The sequence below is a fragment of the Equus przewalskii genome, chromosome 13 (genome assembly GCF_037783145.1).
Source record: "Equus przewalskii isolate Varuska chromosome 13, EquPr2, whole genome shotgun sequence".
Lineage (NCBI taxonomy): Eukaryota > Metazoa > Chordata > Mammalia > Perissodactyla > Equidae > Equus > Equus przewalskii.
The window spans coordinates 26,413,430-26,435,864 of record NC_091843.1 but is presented as its reverse complement, the minus strand read 5'-3'; the positions used below and the strand labels follow the sequence as shown (position 1 = coordinate 26,435,864).

The window sequence follows — 22,435 nt, the reverse complement described above, 5'->3', positions numbered from 1 at the left end:
AATCAAAGGAACTTGATGACAACTTGGATGTGGAAATGAGAGATGTTTTCCCCATGTGGAGGTCCTTTAAGCCTCAAATGAGGTCACTCCAGGAAAAGTCAGGGCCAGTCAGGATGAAGCAAAATGCTCCTACCTTTGCAGTGCTGTTGATATTATCAGGGTCCCCCTCCTCACACTCCAACAGTGTCACGTGGGTGAGGTTCTCCACTGGATTCGTCAGAGTCAGGAGGACCTGGCTCTCCTGCGAAGAGGAAAAGCATCTCTCAGACATGTTCCACTACTGCCACCGAGGTCCAGTTTTTTAGTTGCTATACCAAATACTTCACAAAATTATCATTCCTCCCCCCAGTTACTCCTCAGCAATAACACCCAATTCTCCCCCACTTTCAAAGTGCTCCTGATTCCCAGTCTATTATTTCTATGGTAGGCCATAGACTCTTTAGAGTTGCTTTTCACTGAGGAAATGGACGGATCCCACAGAAAGGGCCAGTTACTAGATCCAGAAATTCTGAGGATGGACATTGTCTAAGTGATTATTTAAAGTTTACAACTCTTGCTCCACCCTGTCCTCCACTTAAGGACTGAAAAGAAGGAAGCTCTCATAAATAAAATATGGGAGCCACAGGCCAGCCAGATGTAGCAGAAAAATGGCATATCAAGACTGTAGAAGACTTTTTCAGATTTCCTGAATCATAATTTGCCCTTGTTTGGTATTCTTTTGAGATTAGCAAAAAAATCTCTAGAATGGACAGATACTATTCAAATGTCTTCACGAGCAGCATGAGAGGAAAGAACTAAGGAGGCTGCTGCAGAATATTCTACAACTCATTAGGGGGTGTGTATGAGAGAAAGGGGCATAGATAAGGATCTCAAAAGAGAGCGGCTATGATAAAGAAGAAACCTAGCTGATTCCTGATATCTGATACATACACACACACGAGACGGTGGAGAATCTCCTGACAGGAGAAGAGCTAAAGATGCCTGTGGGGTCCAACAACAACTCCTTTCTTTTCCTCACCCATGATTCCACTTCCAATATAATGTGGACTTGGCTCCTTCTGCATACGCTACAAAGATGCTGTTGTCAAGAATTCCAGTTTAAAGAAATTTAAAATCTCAATCCCTTTTATTATTCTGAACTACTTCTTTTCTATCCCTTGCTCATTGCATCCCATGACAAATACCCACAGCCACTTACATACACATGTGCTCACATCTTTGATCAATGAATTTTCTTTTCTGTTGACAGGCAAAGTACTAACCTTCATGTAGCGAAGGTTGGGAATTGACATGATTCTCACTTCTGGGATATAATTGCTATGCATGAATAAAAAAAATTTATTAACTTTCATTCTTAAAATTATTACTGTTTTTTAAAGCTAATGCAGCAAAGAAAAGATTTCTTTACATTAATTAGGACATATCAGAGAAAAAGAATTTTAAAGAATCATATCATCACCACAATAAAAACTTAAGATAAGACATGAAACTGAACTGGTTGAGTTCTTTCTGAAATCTTATGTATACTTCCAGTTTAGAGCCTATATATGTATGCGTATCATGGCAGATATCTTCCTTATACATTTATTAGATATCTTTTTGAGATTTTACTAATTCACTTCTGTAAATCTGAAAGGCAATTGGTTCTAAGATCCAAGGCTTATTTAATAATACACTGTAGGGGTGTAGAAACACTACCAAAGACTTCCCAAACACTTATTTTTTTTAAAGACTGGCACATGAGCTAACATCTGTTGCCAATCTTTTTTTTTCCTTTCTTCCCAAAGCCCCCCAGTATACAGTTGTATATTCTAGTTGTAGGTCCTTCTGGTTGTGCTATGTGGGACGCCGCCTCAGCATGGCCTGATGAGCTGTGCCATGTCTGCACCCAGGATCCAAACCAGCGAAACCCTGGGCCATCAAAGCACAGCGCAAGAACTCAACCACCCAGCCACGGGGCCAGCCCCCCACTAATATTTTTATACAGCACTTACTATACGCCAGGCAATGTTTTAAGTACTTTACAAATATTACCTCGTGTAATCTTCACTGCAACTGCCTGAGACATGTATTATTATCATCCCCATCATAAAGAGGAAGAAACCAGACTTGGGGGGAGAAGTGACTTGCTGGTAAGAGGCCAGGACTCAAACCCAGGCAGCCTGGCTCCAGGGTCCCTGCTCCTAACCATTATGCTATGCTGCCTCTCTAAGTAAGATAACAGAATGTTGTACTTACAAGTGCTTGTTCTGGACTCAAAACTGCCCAGGTTGAAATCCCAGACTGGTGTTTATATACCAAGATATTCTTTGTAAAGACCAGGGCAAGATATTTACCTCTTTGCACCTTGGTCTTCTCAATTATAAAATGAGGACAATAAGAGTATCTATATCTTGAGGTTACTGTGAAGAATACATTAAATAATATGTGCAAAAAGTGGTTGTTAGCACATATAAATATTAGCTACTGTGCATATATTAACATAAGACAAAAATCTATTGCAGAAACACTAAAAGTGGGGGGGAAGTGCACCTTAAAACTGAGACAATACAGTACTTTAAATTCAGACTAGACATTTTTCATGCTAGTTCTCAGGATTACCTGAGTGACTTAATAACAATTCAAGGGCCCCACTATTGAAGATTTGGATTCAGCGGGTCTGATGTGCAGTCAGACTGTCGGTATCAAGACTCCCAGGCAATTCTGCCATGATGTCAGAAAAAGGCACTTTTTCTCAAAGCAAGCTTAAGAAATTAATGCTAAGCACATCCCGCCATTCAGGTTTTCTGTAATGAGTATGATTCTTAAGAAAGGCATTCGTACCACATTTCACATGTACCATTTTTGTAATTCTCTTCCTAACCAGTCGCGTATTAAATAAGATGGTTAGGAAAATAGAACATGTCTTACTGGATTTACAGTTACAATGCATTTGCAAACATAATAGCTCATTTGATTCTTCTCAACAGCCCTGAGAGGGAGGCAGGACTGGTATCATTCCTGGTTCAGATATAAGGGAATAAGTTTAGACAAGCAGAGTGACAGACCTCATACCTGGCCTTCTAGTCCCTTCCTCCTAACTCACCAGACCAGCACTTCTCAACCTTTTGACTATCAATAACTTCTTTTTAATTGCTGCATAATATTCTACAGCACTAGTGTATCTCAATTTAAACATCTATTTCTTTGTTAATGGCTAACCAGCTTGACATTGAAGTTGTTTCCAGCTTTTTGCCATTAAAATGTTGCAATACACATCCTTATAAACGATCTTCAGATACTGGTGCTTTTGATTCTGCAGAATAGAGTCCTAAGACAGGACTGCTGGGTTAAAAGGTCTACGTAATTTTGTCTTGGTTTTCCAAACGACTCTCCAAAAAGACTCTAGCAATTCACATGCCAACCAACGATGTATGCAAATGTGTTTACCCACACTCTCACGAGCACTAGACGCTATTTATTTTTTTAAACTTTTCCTATCAAGTCTCAGCATCTTTCCATATATTTCCTAGCCATTTGGAATTCCTCTTCTGTGAGCTGCCTCTTCAAATCCTTTGCCTCACCTCATCCCCCCTCCATTTTTATCTTCCTAATTTGTGGGAATTCTGCATTCCAGGGATATTAAACTTTTATTTGTCAAGGAGTGACAAATACTCTTTCCTGCTCTACTGGCTGTCTTAGGACTTTGTGGTCAATTTTGTTTTTCACAGCTCCTGGGTTTTTTTTTGCTAAGGTCAAAGCAGTCTGTTTTCCTTAGCGGCTTCTGGGCTTCCTGCCTTGCTTAGGAAGGGCTCTCTCCCCCTCAAATCAAGAGAATATTTTCCTAATTTTTCAAAATATTTTTCTTGTTTGATAGGTGATTTTCATACACAAAGTTTCCTTCTATTGACAAGTCACAATGAGTTAACACTAAAATCACTAAAAAATCTAATAAATCTAATCTAATAAAATTACAGGAATTTTTGCACGTTACAGGAATACTCTTCAATCTGCTATATCGTGTTTATCATTTTTTACTTTAATTTTTTAAAAGGTCATTCCCAAACTTGGGTATTTTGTAATTTGTAGTGAATGATTAGTGACCCTCGATCCAACAGTCAACATACATTACCACATACCATACCATCACTGTGTCCCCGCTACAAACATGCACCCCAGAGTCTGTTTATAGATTTACCTTAAACTTCATGGTACGCAATTCAAAACCTTAACAGGAACAGAATAGCAAGATTATGATGATGTAGTTTTTCTTTTCTTTTTTAAGCCAAGAGTAAGCACATTTCACATTGGAAAAAACCAAAACAAAACAGTAACCAAAAACACCAATCCCAAAATACTTACACAGCAACCAGCTGGATTTTGAATTTGATAGATGTTGGATTAAATTCTGGCTTGCTCAAATTATGCTCACATTTCTAAAAAGAAACAGACTATGTCTCAGAGGAAAACAAGTACTCTGCTGATCCACAGAGCTGCAAAATTCAGGACAGCATTTACTGGCAAGACCACCTATGTTTTGAAATAAGAGTTTACTATGCTACTGATAACCAAAATACACAAAAGGAGATGTTTTGGGTTTCTGGATACAAGCAACCACAGTATCAAATATTACACCTTTGCAGTGCTTTAAAACTATCAAAATAACACAACTAACACATACTGAATACTTACTATGTATGCTGAACAATGTGAATTTTCCTGATTTTTCTGTTTTTCTTTTAAATTGATGATTTTTCACTAGTCCTCCTTCTTTCCCCTCTACTAGCCTAAAAAGTATACATTCTTGGTTTCAGTGGGTTTAAACATCACACTGACTTTATGAAGTAGGTGTAGGAACTATATTATTGTCCCCATTTCACAGATGATGAAAATGGGGCACAGGAGGGGTAAGTATTCTGGCAACTTCACAGAGCTAATAAGGATTGGAGCTGAGATTTAAATCCAAGCAGTGTGACTCCAGATCTCATGTTTTAAAATACAGTAATCATTATTTATTTCTTGAATGGGTACTACATGCACCTGGTTAAAAAATTTTTTTAACAGTACAAAAAAGGTACAATGTAAAGATATGTGTAACCTGTCCCCTTTTTCCACTCCCCAGAGCCAACCAGTTTCTCATGAGTTTTCTCGTAGACAGCCTATGCACATAACAGTATACGCATACATCATCTTTCTTTTTCACAACAACATAAAAGGGAACATTTTATATAATCTTCTGCCCTTTGCTTTCTTCACTTAATCTATCTTGGAATTCCATACCAGCACACACAGAGGTGCCTCTGTATCCTATTGCAACAATTTAACTTATCTAACCAGACCCAAATTGATGGCTGTTTCCATGACTTTGCTACTACAAACAATGGAGCAATGAGTATTCCTGTACATGAATCAATTCCCACATGCGTAAATGTACCTGTAGGATAATGTCCTAAAAGAAGATCAATGGGTCCATGCATTTTTTACCTTGATAGATACTGTCAACTTTTGCCAATCTGATGATTATGAAATGGTATCTCACTGCAGTTTCAAAGTACATTTCCCTGATAACTGTATAATTTTGAGTATCTTTGCCATTTATTGGGTATTGAGATTTCCTCCGCTATGATCTGTACATTAGTATCCACTAGTTATTTTCAACTGGGATATCTTTTCCTTACTAATTTGCTAAAGTTCTTTAAATATTCTGGATACTAATCCTTCGTTAATTATTTACCTTACAAATTACTTTTCTCAGTCTATGGCCTATCTTTTCATTTCTTTATGGGTTTTCTTTGAAGTGGCAAACAAGTTTTGCTTTCAATGTATCAAATATGTAACTTCTCTTTTATAGTTTGTGCCCATTTGCCTCATGGAATACTCCTCTAGCCAGAAGTCACAAAGATATTCTCCTATATTTCCTTCTAGAAGTTTTGTTCTTCACATTTACTCTTTAAAGTTTCCAGTGTTCCTGAAATTGACTTTTGTGTATGGTGTGAGACAGAGACTCAATTTTATTTTTTTTCATATAATCATTTGACCTAGCAAAATTTAATAGGCTATTCTCTCTCCAATGATCTGCAATGTCCTATTTAGTAAAATCAAGTTTCTTTACATGCATGACCCTATTTTTGCTTTCTTTATTCTGTTCCAATAGTCTATTAATCTAACATATGCATGTATTTTTTATGGTTATATATACATGTATTTATTTTCCTTCCTTTCTTACACAAAAAGTTGCATACTTGCCATGCACCCTGCTTTTTGTATTTAAAAATATATCCTATATCAGTACCTTCTTTTTTATAGATTTATAGTACTCATTGTGTGGATTAACCTAATCTCTGCATATTTTGGTTTGTATTTGTAGAGGTGTATCTTTAGGGCAGACTCCTATAAGTGAGGTCAATGGGACACTGCTTATTTACTCTTGGTAGATATCACTACGTTAATTTTATGTAAATTTTTGTTAATTTATATATTAATATTTACTTACTATCATTAATCTTTTTAAAGGAATCAACTTTTGGTTTTATTCTTTTGTAGTTTATATTGGTTTCTTAATTCATTAATACTTACTCTCCCTTCTAGTTTCTTTGGACTTACTTTGCTGTTCTTTTTCTAACTTCCTAAAATGGATGCTGAGATCACTATCTTTTAACATTTCTTCTTTTCTGATATATATCTCTCTCTAAGCATGGCCTTAGTTGCCTCCTACAAGTTTTGCTATATAGAAACCACTGATTTCTAACTTAATTGCATTGTGATGAAACATCTTAATAATTTCATCTTCTGAAAAATGTTGAGACTTACTTTATAATCCTGTATATAGTTAATTTTTACAAGTGTCTATGTGTACTTGAAAAGAACGTATATTCTGCAGATACTGGGTACAGTGTTTTACATATGCCATTAGGTCAAGTTTGCTAGCTAAATTGTTAAAATGTTCTATATCTTTATTGATTTTCATCTGTTTGTTGTTTCAGTTACTGAGAGAAGTACACTAATTTCTCAAAATAATGTCTATTAATGAAATTTTCTCAACTTCATATATTTTGAGTCTCCGTTATTTGTGCATACAATTTTAGAACCATTATATCCTCTTTGTGAATTAAATCTTTTTTCCTTCATGAATTCTCTCTCCTTTAAAAAATGAGTGTTGGAGCTGGCCCAGCAGCGCAGCGGTTAAGTGTGCACGTTCCGCTTCTCAGCGGCCTGGGGTTCAGTGGTTCAGATCCCGGGTGTGGACATGGCACCGCTTGGCAAAACCCATGCTGTGGCAGGCGTCCCATATATAAAGTAGAGGAAGATGGGCATGGATGTTAGCTCAGGGCCAGTTTTTCTCAGCAAAAAGAGGAGGATTGGCAGTAGTTAGCTCAGAGCTAATCTTCCTCAAAAAAAATTAGTGTTTGCACAATATACCTTTTCCCGTCTATCTTTACTTTCAATCTTCCTGAATTCTCACGTTTGTGTTTCTTGTAATCAGCATTTAGATGACGTGTTGCATTTTGTTTGTTTTTGAATTTTGTCTGACAGTCTGTCTTTTCATAGAAGCCTTCAGTTCACTGGTAGTTAACGTAAATGCTGATCTATCTGGCTTTAAATCTGCTATCTTACCACATGCTTTCTATTTGAACCACTGGTTCTAGATTCTTCTCCTCTTCCTTCCTTTCTTTTTGTAGATAGACTTCATCAAGTTCAGAAAGTTCCCCACTATTCCTAGTTTACTGAGAGACTTTTTTCTTTTTTTAATCATGAATGAGTATTGGATTTTGTTAAAAGCTTTTTCCCATCTATTGATATGGTCACGTGATTTTCCTTTTTCAGTCTGTTGATGTGATAGATTACATTAACTGACCTTTGAATGTTGAACCAGCCTTGTGTTCTTGGGATAAATCCCACTTGGTTGTGGTATATAATTTTTAACACATTTTTGGATTTGATTTGCTAATATTTTGTTAATAATTTTCACATCTATTTTCATGAGAGATACTGGTCTGTAGTTTTCTTGTAATGTCTTTTTCTGTCTTTAGTATTAGAGTAATGCTGGCCTCAAAGAATGAGTTACGAAGTATTCCCTCTACTTCTATATTCTGAGAGACATTATAGAGAACTGGTCTAATATCTTCTTTAAATGCTCAGTAGAATTCACCAGTGAACACAGCTTGGCCCGGTGTTTTCTGTTCTGGAAGGTTACTCATTCAATTTCTTAAATGGATATAGGCCTATTCAGATAGTCTATTTCTTCTTGTGTGAATTTTGGCAGATTGTGTCCTTAAGGAATTGGTCCATTTCATCCAGCATATCAGATATTTGGGCATGGAGTCATTCCTAGTATTCTTTTACCATCCTTTTCACTTCCATGGATCTGTAGTGGTGTCCCCTCTTTCATTTCTGATATTAGTGATTTGTGTCCTCTCTCTTTTTTTCTTAGCTTGGCTAGATGCTTACTGATTTTACTGGTCTTTTCAAAGAACCACTTTTGATTTCATTTTTTCTTCTATTGATTTCATTGATTTCTGCTCTAATTCTTATTTCTTTTCTTCTGCATACTCTGGATTTAATTTGCTCTTTTTTTCCTAGTTTCCTAATGTGGAAACTTAGATTGTTGATTTTTGAGCTTTCTTATTTTCTAACATATATGCATTCAATGCTATAAATCTTCCTCTAAGTACTGCTTTTGCTGCATCCCCAAATTTCAATAAGTTGTGTTTTCATTTTCATTTTGCTCAAAATATTTCTAAATTTCTCTTGAGATTTGTTTTTTGACCCATTTGTTACTTAAAAGTGTGTTGTTTAATCTCCACATATTTGGGGATTTTCCAGGTATCTTTCTGCAATTGATTTCTAGTTTCATTTCACTGTGATCTGACAGCAGATATTGTATGGTTGCTCTTCTTTTAAATTTGTTAAGGTGTTTTTTATGGTCCAGAATGTAGTATGTTGGTAAATGTTCTCGGTTGGCTTGAGAAAAATGTGTATTCTGCTGTTGCTGGATGAAGTAGTCTATAAATATCAACTATATCCAGTGACTGACGGACGTAACTGAGTTCAACTATATTCTTACTGATCTTTTGCCTGCTGGATCTGTCCATTTCCGAGAAAGGAGTGTTGAAGTCTCCAACTATGACAGTGGATTCATCCATTTCTCCTTGCAGTTCTATCAGTTTTTGCCTCATGGAGTTTCACTCTCTATTGTTAGATGCACACATGCTAAGAATTATTCTATCTTCTTGGAGAACTGACCCCTTTACCATTTATAATGCCCTCCTTTATCCCTGATAAGTGTCGTTACTTTGAAATCTGCTCTAAAATTAATATGGCTACTCTTGTTTTCTTTTGGTAGGTGTTAGCATGGTCTACTTTTCTCCACCCATTTACTTTTAATCTATATGTGCCTTTATATTTAAACTGGGCTTTTCCTTTCTTTTTAAAAAGATTTTTCATTACAGAAATTTTCTAACATATGCAAAAATACAGAATAGTATTGTAAATCCCTAGGTACCCATCACCCAGCTTCAACAATTAGCAACTTGTTAGCAATAATGGCCAATCTTGTTTCATTTACACTCTCACCCACTCCCTATGCCTGACTATTCTGAAACAGATATCAGATATCATATCACTTCATCCATAAATATTTTGGTATGTATCTCTAAAAGACATAGATATTTTAAAACATAACAATACTATTATTATCCCTAAAAAAAGAACAATTCTTTTAATAGCATAAAGAAATCCGAGTGTTTAAATTTTCCCAAAGCCTTCATAATTTTTTCTCTCCACCCTTACCCTTCTTTCCTTTCTTTCTCCTCCCTTGCCTCCTCCTTTCCTTCTGTGTTTTGTTTGACTCAGGAATTAAATAAAGTCTCCACACTGTGTTTGGTTGATAAGACTCTTAAATCTCTTCTAATCTAGCACTGCATTATGTGACAATAGCAGCACTATTACAGCAGTCACCTGTGCTCATTGAAACGAATTAAGATGAAAGGTTCAGAACCTCAGTTGCACTTATCACATTTCAAGTGTTCAACAGCCACAGGTCACTAGCGGTTACTATGCTGGACTGTGCAGATACAGAGCATTTCCACCATCACAGAAAGTTCTGCTGAATAGTACTGATCTAAAAGGTTTCCTCCTTTCCCCCCTTTTCTTGTTTTCTTTCACCATTTATTTATTGAAGAAACTCTGTTGTTTGCTATACAGATTCCCAGAGCCTAGATTTTGATTTTTCTTTCTCTTAAATTGATTACTTTTTATTAGTCCTTTCATTTCCTCTCTATTAGCTTAAAAGCTATATATTCTTTCACTATTCTTTGAGGGGTTTGAGGGGTAGCACTATAACTTAACCTTCAGAAACTTCAATTTCCACATCTGTAAAACCTGAGCAACAACAGTACCTACCTCACAGAGTGGTGAGGATTGAGTTCACCTTGAAAACATTTAAAATATGCCTGGACACCTAGTCCATTCTCAGCTGGCATTTTCTATATTTACTACATCCCAGAAGTTTTGATATTGGCCAGACACCAATCACGTTTCCTTTACTTCTGCTTTTCTCTTGTACAAACGGCAACTGTAGAGAACGGAATACGTACCCGGCAGCGCAGGGACCGTTTGATCAGAAGATGTTTGTGACGAGGATAAAGCTGTGAAGCACAGATTGGCTGGAAGTCAGGCTGCAGGAGGCGCTGCTGAAGGGTGGTCACTAGCATGCAAGGCAGAAACCAGGCTTAGTTACAGTGACTTGCTCAAATTCAGACTTACATGAAACACCACCTTTATGAATAGTGTTTTTCAAAAAATAATAATATAGAATTTTTTTTTAAAAGATTGGCACCTGAGCTAACAATTGTTGCCAATCTTTTCTTTTCCTGCTTTTTCTCCCCAAATCTCCCCAGTACATAGTTGTATATTTTAGTTGTGGGTCCTTCTAAGTGTGGCATGTGGGACACCTCCTCAGCATGGCCTGAAGAGTGATGCCCAGGATCCGAACCGGTGAAACCCTGGGCAGCCAAAGCGGAGCATGCAAACTTAACCACTGGGCCATGGGGCCAGCCCCTAACATAGAAATTTGATAGACATTTTATAGTTCTTCAATTGCATCTATTTTATTTTCTACATGATTCATTTTACTATTAACAACTATACCATTAAAAATCTCAGATCACAAGGCCTATAAGTAACCAAAGCAAAATTAAATGTAAAGCAGAAACAAAGCAGAACCATGTATAAAATTACCCTCTGTTAAATTTACTGGTCTTGTATAATAGTCTTCAGGTAGAGGTTCCACTTCATCTACAGCCTGAGCTGGCTCAATCTTTACCTCTTTCTGGTCCTCTCCTTCTTTAAGGCTAAAAAATAAAAAGCAGTGATTTCTTAAGGGTCTACCTGATCCTCTTCAAAGTCTACGGTATCAGTAATTCAAGTCTTCTATTGCAGAATATTCTTTCTGTTTAGGTCTTTCCTAAGTATGAAAATCTTCTGCCTCATTGGCAACTGTTATTTATTTATTTTTAAATCACATTCCTTTAATATTGATTTTGATACCTGCTTTTCTCCTCAAAGCCATTTAATGTCCAAACTTACGACAGTCCAGCAAGGGTACTGATGGTTGCACCAGCTCGTGGTCGCTGAAGCCTAGTTCCAAGACCGTATTTGTCCTAAACAGAGTTCAGAAATTCCTATTAGAAATTCCACCTTTACATATCCTATTTATCAAAAGAAAGAATTTGGGTGGGACAGCATGAGAAGCTCAGGGAAATAAGCAAAAAAAAAAAGCTAATTTGAAAGCTTCCCTGAAAGAGAGTAATTTGTAGCCCCACATCATCTTATTCTTAAAATAATAATAAAAGCACCAAACATGGAGATTCAAATTACATTAAATAGTAAAACTGAATGAAATGTAATTTTTTTTTTTACTATTAATCTAAAAATATCTAAGCTATGGCTTAGACCAGAACTATGTGGAGTGTCTGAGACACACGATGAACGTCTTCTTGGAACACTAGTGATCATCTGCTAACTTCTTCAGGGTTAGCAAGAATCATAAGAGAGAACTTACCACTACATGAATAGTGTGTTGCTGTAGGCCCCAAAATAGCAGCAGGTTGCAACAGAGACAAAAAAAATGCAGCATAAGATAGAAGCAAAGCAGGCAGGTTATACGGGAAAGTAGGAAGAATAATGCATTTAACTCAAATTCCACTCCTAAATACACTACTGCACACGCTGATTATACCGTTGAACAATTCAGAAAAATTCAGTAAGATTTCGCTGAAGTCTTTCGCAAAGGTAGATGCTTTGCAAGTTCTGTTTTATTAAATTCTAAACTAGATATTTTCATATGGACCTTACCAATTCTTAGGGTTTCAATAACTTAAGTAATTCTCATGTGGAAGAAGTTTGACAAATTACTTAATATTTAAAGGTCTCATTTCCTCAATTGTACAATGGGGATACACCATTTACTCCACAGCATTGTTGTGAACATTAAATAAAATAATATACGTAAAATACTTAGCACAGTGCTTGACACATCACTGCCATTCAATTAATGTTATTCATTAAATGCCAACCTGCTTGGCTCCAAGCAAACACATGAAAACAAATTGTTCTGCGAAAGCAAATAAAACTTAGGGGGACAAAAACAAAAGCTCCAAACCCTAACCTCCTGCTTCTGATTGGTGGAATACAAACCAGTAGAGAACGACTTCCATAAATAACTCCTATCAAAAATTTCACCTGCATATATTACTATTTATTTAACCATGCAATGTGCTATGCTCAAGTCAGTGTTTTCATACTGGAGAAACGTGGGAGGGTGCCAAAAATTCTGACAACTAGAGATGGGAAACCACGACCACCAGAATATCAAAGGTGGGCTACATGGGCAACATGAACAAAATCTACTACTTGCCCAGCTTCTTCTGACTTTCTGTAATAGCCAAAAGCTCTCAGTAAGAGTTCTGTGGTGCCTACAATATTAAACAGTAGCCCCTTTGGGGAATAATCAGAAGAAAAAGGGGAATGATGGAGAAAGAAACGCTTACACCCTTAAAACTCAAAGAACTCAAACAGAACTAGTGATACGGCAAAACCATGACGGCTGGACATGAACACCCAGAATCTGAGGAGCCTTTCTCTGCTACTATCACTCAGGAATCTAGGGACAATGGCCGCTTTCTGAAGTGGTCACTGTTCTTACGCCACACAGGTCTTGGTCAGTGGGTGGCAGACTCCTTTTTTTACCATGCTCTCACCGAAAAAGCCAAAGGCATATAGTTTCTACGTCGTGCCAGTTTCTTGCGATCTCGTTCAACCTTCTCTTTCTGAGCAAGCTGCTGGTAATATTCAATCAGCTTGTTCATCTGTAAGAAATCAGAGACTCAGTATTTGTTTCACAAAAAAGCTAACAGGAAATATACAAAATTAATCAACTCTACCCACTAGATACATAACGAAGAGAGAAGACAAATTATTAAGGTGGGCAAATTCACCCTTTTGTTCAAGGAGAATTTCTCTTCATTACGTGATCTATCTTCAGAATTGAAATGGAAGCTTGAAGTTCAACAACAGGAAGAACCTGGCAATGAAAAGACTTGGAAACTTCATGCTCTCTTCCCACTGCTTTTACCTCATTACTTATTTTCCCTCATAACTGCTCCTACTTTTTGGGCATGGCCACAAGACCATCTACTTCTAAGAATGTGACATTTCATATTCTATTTTCTCCCCTACTCCATCACATATTTTCATTTTTGAAATACAGTTTAATCATAAAAACAATATACGTCAATTGTGAAAAGTTCAAACAATACACAAACATAAAGAATAAAAAGTGCAACTTCTCTTTTACCTCTTGTGCCCCAGCTCACCCTTCCCCTCAACAGAGGTCTCCACTATTATCAGTTTAGATATCTTTCCTACATGCTTAACAGACACAGGCATGATAATACTATATTTTGCATACATTTTTAAAAATCTGCATGTAGACATATAACTTTGATATGTATAAAAATAAATATAGCCCTTATTTTTCACATAAGGGGAAAACAACTGTTTTGTAACTTTCTTTTTCACTGAAAGTATCGTGAACTTTTGATCCAGCACAAATACATCAAGTACATCTTCCCATCCAGTAAAAGTAGACCTACCTCATTCTTTTTAAAGGCTGCACCTTATTGCATAGCACAGATGTCCTAGAAGGTATTTAACCATTTCCTATGATATGACTTAAATGGTCTCCTGGTACCCATTCCTGCCCTCTAAATTCAGAAGCAATTATTTTTGGAAACATCAATCTGATCCTGTCATCTCTTTGCTTAAAAACACTTAGCAGCTTCTTAGTTCCTTAACCATCTACATGGCCCTGCACAGTCTGACCGCAAGTACTCCTCTCCACGCTAATACTATGCTCCACTTTGTCACACTCACCTTCTTGTCTACAACTTGCTTTTCTCTTCCTCTTACAAGCTCTTTGCATATGCTGTTCCTCGGCCTTGAATTCTTTCCCTTCTGTGTATTGTCCTCAGATCTTAGTGTAATCCTCAGATATGGACCTAACTAGTTGAAATTCCCCCTAGGAAATGTACACATGGCAAAATTTACCTCTCTTTCACATAACTTATCAAACTTTCCTTTATCCAGGGATCATTTGATTTTTGTTTTCCCATTAGACTTAAGCTCTATGAGAATAGGAAACAGGTATCCCTACTGTTCAGCACAGTTCCTGGCACACAGTAAATGCTCGATAAATGTTTGATGAATGAATACATGTATTTGTGCATAAGTGCAAGTATTCCTGTGGGTCAGAGTCCAGGAAGTAGATACTGCTGAGAGCTCAAGAAATCTGTACTAATTTACACTAACAACAGTTATGTGAGAAGGTCCAATTCCCCACACTCATCCAGGGTATTTTCAGTATTTCTTGTTTTTGCTGATGTCAAAGGAGAATAATTACAAATTACTGTTGACTCTGCAGTTTGATCGTAGATACTTCATTTCGATAGCATCTCATCATCTTCCCCATATTCTAGTTCCAGGGGGAAAAAGTCAGCTCTAGTACATGCTACGGAGATCAATTCTCTATGAACTCTTAAAGGATGCTCAAATCATGATTGTATAAGCACCACTACTGAGTCCAAGAGCATCTTCTAAATTAGTGGTGTTTTCAGGGGTTAAGATATCTTTATATTGATGATATTTCCAAGAGAATTTGAGAACAAATGGAACCTTAACTTAGTTGGTGGGTACGTGAAAAACAAAACAAAAACATATTTCCTTTTTCTATTCACAACCTGAATACAGAACTAAAACCATACCTAGGCTTCTCCATTAAGTCAGACTGGAAAAAACCTGTCATCGTGATTTAATATCTTTACAATAAGAAGTTCTTTCTATGCGTAACAGATACCAAAATACACATCACGGATTTCTAAGCACAGGTCATGTCCACTGATAAACTGGAAGATCTTTGGTCTTTTTCTCCATCTTATTTCATCCTCTCTCTAATTGACACTTTACTTACCCGTTGCGTGTGAGGGTTTTCAGGTTCCTGCCAACCACCACTAGCTGCAAAATAAAGGAACATTAAATAAGACTTTCATGATGTGATAATTTTATTTTCATAAAAACAGATCATCTGCAGGCTACAAAATGAAACTTAAAAACATAAAATCACAGAACTTACAAGAGAGAGTTCTAGAAATTATATGGAACAGAATGTTCAGAATGAAAATTTTTCTTTAAATACAATAATGGTGATAATGATAAACACCACAACTGACACATGTATAGCTTATGTGCCAGGCATTTGAAATGTATTACATTTCACTTTATTCTCCTAATCACCCTCTGAGGTAGGGATTCATTATTAGTTTCATTTTACAAATGAGGAAAGTGAGGCTCAGAGACGTTAAATAACTTGCCCAAAGTCACACAGAGAATAAGTGGTAAAGCCAAGATTCAAACTCAGGCAGTCTGACTCCAGAGATCCTTCTTTTACCTGCAACTCTGTGCAATGTCTATGTTCTAAGACCTGGGTTTGGAGAAGAATTTCTTACAAAACAAACAGCACAAATCATAATGGAAAAGATTATTCCAGAAAGTTGAAAATAAAACCATAATGAATACTTTCAACAAATGGTGCTGTAACACTTGGATACCCACAAACAAAAAACATGAGCCTCGACCTTCATTTCACAAGATATACAAAACTTACCCTGAAACGGACCATAGACTTACATGTAAGAGCTAAAACCATTATCTTTCTACAAGAAAACATAAGCAAAAATCTTAGTGACCTTGGGTTAGGCTAAAGTTTTCTCACTGGACACAAAAGGCACAACCTATAAAATAAAAAATTGATACACTGGAGTTCGTCAAAATTAGAAATTTGTGTTCTACAAAAGATATTGTTGAGAAAATAAAAAGGCAAGCCACAAACTGGGAGAAAATATTTGCAGAACACATACAGTCACGTGCTGCTTAACGACAGGGACACGTTCTGAGAAATGCGTCATTAGGCGATTTTGTGTGAACATCATAGAGTACAGTTACACAAACCTAGAAATTATACCCTACTACATACTTAGGCTGTATGGTACTAATCTATGAGACCACTGTCATATATGCAGTCCATTGTTGACCAAAACGTTGTTACACAGCGCATGACTGTATTCAAACAAAGGACTTGTATCCAGAATACAGGACTCTTACACAAACTCAATAAAAAGACAAAAACTTGGGGCTGGCCCAGTGTCACAGTGGGTAAGTTCGTGTGCATGCTTTGGTGGCCTGGGATTCACAGATTCGAATCCTGGGCACAGACCTACACACTGCTCACTGCGCCATGCTACGGCAGTGTCCCATATGCAAAACAGAGCAACACTGCCATAGATGTTAGCTCATGGCCAATCTTCCTGACCAAAAAAAAGGAGACAAAAAATAGTTAAAAAATGGCAAAAGATTTGTACAAACACTTTATTAAAGAAAATATATGGATAGCAAATAAATATATTAAGAAAATGCAAATTAAAACCATAATGAGGTATCACTACACACTCATTAGAACGACTAAAATAAAAAAGATTGACAACATTAAGGGTTATTGAGGAACTAGAACTCTCCTACACTGCTGGTGAGGATCCAAAACGGTATGGCCACTTTGGAAAATAGTTTGGTAGTTTCTAGTCAAGTTAAACATACACTTACTCTATGACCCAGCAATTCCACTCCTAAGTATTTACTCAAGACAAAAGGAAACATACATCCACACTAAGACTTGTAGGCAAATGTTCATAGCAGTTTTATTCATATGGGCCCCAAAATGGAAAAAACCCAAATGTCCATCAACTGGAGAATGAATAAACAAATTATGATATATCCACACAATAGAATACTATCCCACAATAAAAAGCAAAAACATGGACAAACCTCAAAAGCATTATGTTAAGTGAAAGCAGAAAGACACAAAAGATTACGTGTGACAAGACTCCAATTATATAAACTCCTAGAAAAGACAAAATTACAGTGATAGGAAGCATATCAGTGGTAGTCAGGGGCCAGGAGGTGGGGGGAAGAAACTGACTGCAAAGGGGCATGAGGAAACTTTTTGGGATCATGGAAATGTTCTATATCATGATTGTGGTGGTGGCTACATGACTATACACATTTGTCAAAAATCACAGAATTCTACACTTAAAACTAGTGAGCTTCATTATATGTAAATTATATCTCAATAAAGCTTGCCAAAAAAAAAGGAAAAAATAAACTATAATGAGATATCATTTCACAACCACCAGTTTCAAAAAACTTGAAAGAAGTCCAACGATACTAAGAGCTGCCAGGGATCTGGAGCAATCAGGGGTAGTCTACTATTATATGCTCCTGCGGGGGCAAAAAGTGGAAAACCATTTTGGAGAGCTAAAGACCAACACAACTTAAACCCAGCAATTTTATTTTCAGTTATGCAGAGAAGCCCTTACTTTTGCAACTTGGGAAACACATGTTTCTAACAGTACTGCTGTCAAAAGCAGAAAACTGAAAGCAACCTAAATGTCCATCAAGAGGAGACTGAAGAAGCCAACTGCGGTAAGTCATACGTGAATCAACCAAGTATCACAAATACATGCTGACAGAGAAAAGTGGTAGACGATACATACCGTACGTTTCCATTTGTTTCAAACTGAAGAACATTATTTGTTAGCGGCTATACATGTATGTGGAGAAGTCTGAAGACAGGCAGGCACTCTGATAAATACTGAATTCAGGACTGTGATAATTCTCTCTCTCTAGGAGGCAGAGGAAGGGGAATGCAGACGGGAAAGGCTACAGGAGGGGCCTAAATTACTTTGGTTGTGTTTAATTTCTTAAGCTGGGTGATAAGTACATGAGTGCATATTATTGGTATAATTAAAAAAGCTTTTTTCCAAAACAAAAAGGACTCTCATTGAAGGTGACACTATATCCCTTGTAAGAAATGGCAGCAATAACATCCTTTAGTACAACATTCATATTTTAAAGGTTGCCTTACTTAAGGCAATCGTGAAAAATTATGTGAAAGAAACGTTTGTTGTAATATTTTAAAAAATCTAAACATTTTACCTAATTGCTTCTTTAGAAACGGTAATTTATTCTAAATAGCAATTTGGGAGACATAATCTCATTATAAGTTTTTCTCTGCACATTACTGATACAATGGCTTACTTATAAATAAACAACTAGTTCTAACTAAAGTGGTTTCAGGGCTTCTCAGACACCAATGACATCAGGGAAGAAATGAAATGATCTGTGCTCTTTAAGAGCTCCTAGTAGTCAATTATCACTATCAGCATAGCCCAGAGGAGAGAGTTTTCTAGAAGCAAGCACAGGTTGTAAGTTCTGAAATATAAATTCTCCAACCCTAATGGCTCATAATCCAAAAAGCATAAAACATTCGTTTAGAAACAATAAACGGAGACATCTACTTGGACTTCTGGGCTTTGTTTCTTTAACTTGATAAAAGCAGACAAAATAAAAACACAAAAATACACTCTAACTCACCAAGCTACATACTATGCCACTTTGAGGTTGTTTTCAACATTTAACTTAAATTCTTAAAACAAATTCAAACAACTTATTTGTCACAATGACATTAAAACATACACACACAAATATGTACTTTCAATCTAAAAAGATGCCACAGAATCTTTCTAACATAAGTCACATTTCAGGTACATACATACACACCAACAAGCATTTTTAAGGAACTAAGATACATCTGTTGGGTTAACTAGTTTCTTAAAAGTATTTTACGAACTTAATGTACAAAGTCAGAGAAACAATCAAGAGCTCAAGCACTCTAAACCGAATGGCAAACCCAACAGAATCAATAACTAAAACTTTAAGAACAGAGTTGAATCTAAAGGAACTTCACCCATATTTACTTCCAAATTGTGTAAGAATCTGTAAAACTTTTAGGCTAAAGTCCATCTTCATTTTAGTTATGTCAAATGACAGAATATATTTGTTATGAGCTTCTTCATATATTAGTAAGCTGAAACTTTTTTTTTTAAAGATTTTATTTTATTTTTTCCTTTTTCTCCCCAAAGCCCCCCGGTACATAGTTGTATATTCTTGGTTGTGGGTTCTGCTAGTTGTGGCATGTGGGACGCTGCCTCAGCGTGGTTTGATGAGCGGTGCCATGTCCGCGCCCAGGATTCGAACCAACAAAACACTGGGCTGCCTGCAGCGGAGCGCGCGAACTTAACCACTCGGCCACGGGGCCAGCCCCAGTAAGCTGAAACTTTTAATGAAAATCCAAAAAATGGTAATTTTTAACAAGTCCAAAAAGTTTTCCAAAAATCAAACAAAGGAAATTTCAGAAAGACAAAAGGACAATGAAGAATTAGCTATGCTACTGTTTATATTAAAAAACAAACAGCAACTGAAGGTTTTGAACTGACCGTATAAAGTGTTTCCACTCTCTGATGTTAACCATAGAGTACAGGAAATGTAAAAATAAAGGAATTTTCCTGATAAAGATAAGTGCAATCTTCACTCTGAAACACTCAAATGATGGAGACATAAATGCTTTGGTGGTCTTTATGTCCAAACACACACATTTTTCTGTTTCACTGACAAACATTTTATACCTATAAATGTATCTTTGAGCATATGTTTGAATCTCCAGGATAGATACCTGGACCTGCAATTGCTGGGCAGAAGGATAAGAGCAATGAAAAATTTTAATAGATGTTGTCCAACTGCTTTCCAAGGTAGTAGCATATGAAAAACCTATTTTCCCATATTCTTGCCAATACTTCATATTACCAGATTTAAAAATTTTTGCCAAATCAATGGAGTCAGTTTTAATTTGCATTTCCCAGATTACGAGCAAAGTTGAACACATCTTTTTGCATATTTATGGGCTTAAAAAAAATACTACCTCACCAAATTGGGTGTGAAAACAAAAAATCCAATCGACTGGACAAGAAAAACTAAATGAACTCAGATATCCAAAACATGGTCTTTGGTCCCAAGGAATTCATATTAGAGTTGAAAACACTTAAAAAATTCACATATAAAGAATATTAACAGTACAAGGCAGTTTATGATAGCCAAAGAAAGAGTAAACATAAAAACAAAGGTCTATAAAACTTCAGAGGAGGGAAACAGGAAGGGGTGGGACTTGACTTGTGACTTCATGAAAGGTTAGGGTCTTTCCACGGCATCTGCAAGGTTACTGAGGAGTCTGGGGTGAAGAAAAAGATCTTTAACCCTACTGCAGTCCCTTCAGTGTGCACATTTTGGTTACTGAAAATTTTCATTTCCATCTCTGAGAAATGTTCATATCCGGTGCCTATTTTTCTGTGGGGTTTCTTTCTTACTGATTTATAAGGTTCCTCATTTTTGGTTATTTATCTTTAGTCTGTTACGTATGATCCAAATATTTTTCTCAGCTTGTCACTTTAATTTTTTAGTTTTGTTCATGGTGTGTTTTGTCACCAGGAGAGTTTATTTTTTATGAAGAGCATTAATATTCAATTCTAACAAAGTGTCAGATTTATAAACGCTACTTTACCAACTCTAAGAAACCGAAATAGTTTATCCAGTCTCAGATGAAACATTATGGTAAATAAATGGGAGAATTTGGGAACACAAAAGATTTAATGACAAGATACTCTGAATTTAGCTCCTACCACCCATTAGGTAACAGAAATAATAATCTGTGGGCAATTACAGCGCTGCCAATTTCACAAGATCTCATGTTGAAGTCTGTCTCACTCACCCACGGATTTGTCTGCCATGCCCACATCTCTAGATGTCCAGCGACAAAATCCACAGGCCAGGTAATAGGCTTTCTTCATGGTGGTCTTGGCTGGGTCATCAGGAAGCTGTGTGGAGATGCTTGTTGCCCGAGTGGAGAGGGTGTGCATGCAGCCGGGACAGTCAAAGCAGTTGGCGCATCTATGATACAAAAAATATAACAATTCATTCACTCGACCCACATTATCAAGCCCCTACTATGTGCCAGACATCGTTCTAGGTATTAGGAATCAAGAGAGAACCCTAAGGGAGGAGTGTCTCTCAAGCAAAAAGAAATAAAGTATTCCTGACACTCTTACAATGTTTGTTTTAAAATTTCAAAGGTATTATACATTCATTATTACTTTTTTTTTTTTAAAAGAGCAATCGTTACCAAAGTTCCTGAAGAATTAAGAGCCTGACCCAACCCTACTTCCCAGAGGGAATCACTACTAACAGTGTGGAGTTAACTATTTCAGACTCTTTACTGTACAGACCACAAAGGTTTCTGAGGAACAGAGAAATGCCACAGATTATGACTTTAAATAGGACAGTCCAATTGCACAATGGGAAACTGAGAGGCAACAATACAATAAGCTGGAAACTGGGTTTGGAAAATAACTGCTTGTCTGCTATGCCAGAGGGCCGAAATGGACACCACCCAATGCAGTCGCACTGGACGGGCCCAGGAGCGGAGCATTTTCTGGCCTTTCAGCTCTCTCTTTAGGCACTACTCTTCCTAGTGCTCAGCCAACATCCCCGTCCAGGGGCCCCTGGGCCTTGTTGCTTTTAACTTTCCCACCACTTGACATTATCAAGATTTCGTCTCCAGTCCTGGACTTGCTCTGAAGCTCCAGCCCATAACTCCAATTATCCGTGACACTTAGCTGCCTGGATAACATCCTCAAATGAGGATAGTAAGAGTACCCACCTCGCAGTGATATTCTGAGGATTAAATGATAAAATAATGTGTGGACAACATACAAAACAGTGTCTGGCTTATCAGGAACTATTTCTCGGGGACAGGAAAGACAAATAATAGTGGTTCACCTCCAGAGAGGTGTAGCAGTGTGACCTGCAGCAGAGGACTTTCACACCAAGCTAAAAAGCAAAGGGCACCCAGTAATGAGCACACCTACTACCAGTCTCCAATAAAAGGAAGCAGGGCTCC

General features: G+C 36.9%; 1 protein-coding gene across 2 annotated transcripts in view; it reads right to left on the bottom strand.

The window, feature by feature from the left end:
* Window positions 1–22,435, bottom strand: part of DCTN4 (dynactin subunit 4) — a 33,217-nt gene that overhangs the window by 6,329 nt on the left and 4,453 nt on the right. Inside the window, exons 3-12 of one of the 2 annotated variants that reach the window (XM_008517228.2) lie at window positions 21,248–21,426; window positions 15,506–15,549; window positions 13,239–13,346; window positions 12,041–12,061; window positions 11,566–11,639; window positions 11,218–11,330; window positions 10,575–10,684; window positions 4,342–4,415; window positions 1,263–1,317; window positions 134–241 (exon numbers count right to left, since the gene is read on the bottom strand). In XM_008517228.2, coding sequence (XP_008515450.2) covers window positions 134–241; window positions 1,263–1,317; window positions 4,342–4,415; window positions 10,575–10,684; window positions 11,218–11,330; window positions 11,566–11,639; window positions 12,041–12,061; window positions 13,239–13,346; window positions 15,506–15,549; window positions 21,248–21,426 — 886 coding nt within the window. The remainder of the gene's footprint in view (window positions 1–133; window positions 242–1,262; window positions 1,318–4,341; window positions 4,416–10,574; window positions 10,685–11,217; window positions 11,331–11,565; window positions 11,640–12,040; window positions 12,062–13,238; window positions 13,347–15,505; window positions 15,550–21,247; window positions 21,427–22,435) is intronic. The other variant, XM_008517229.2, reaches the window with a different exon arrangement.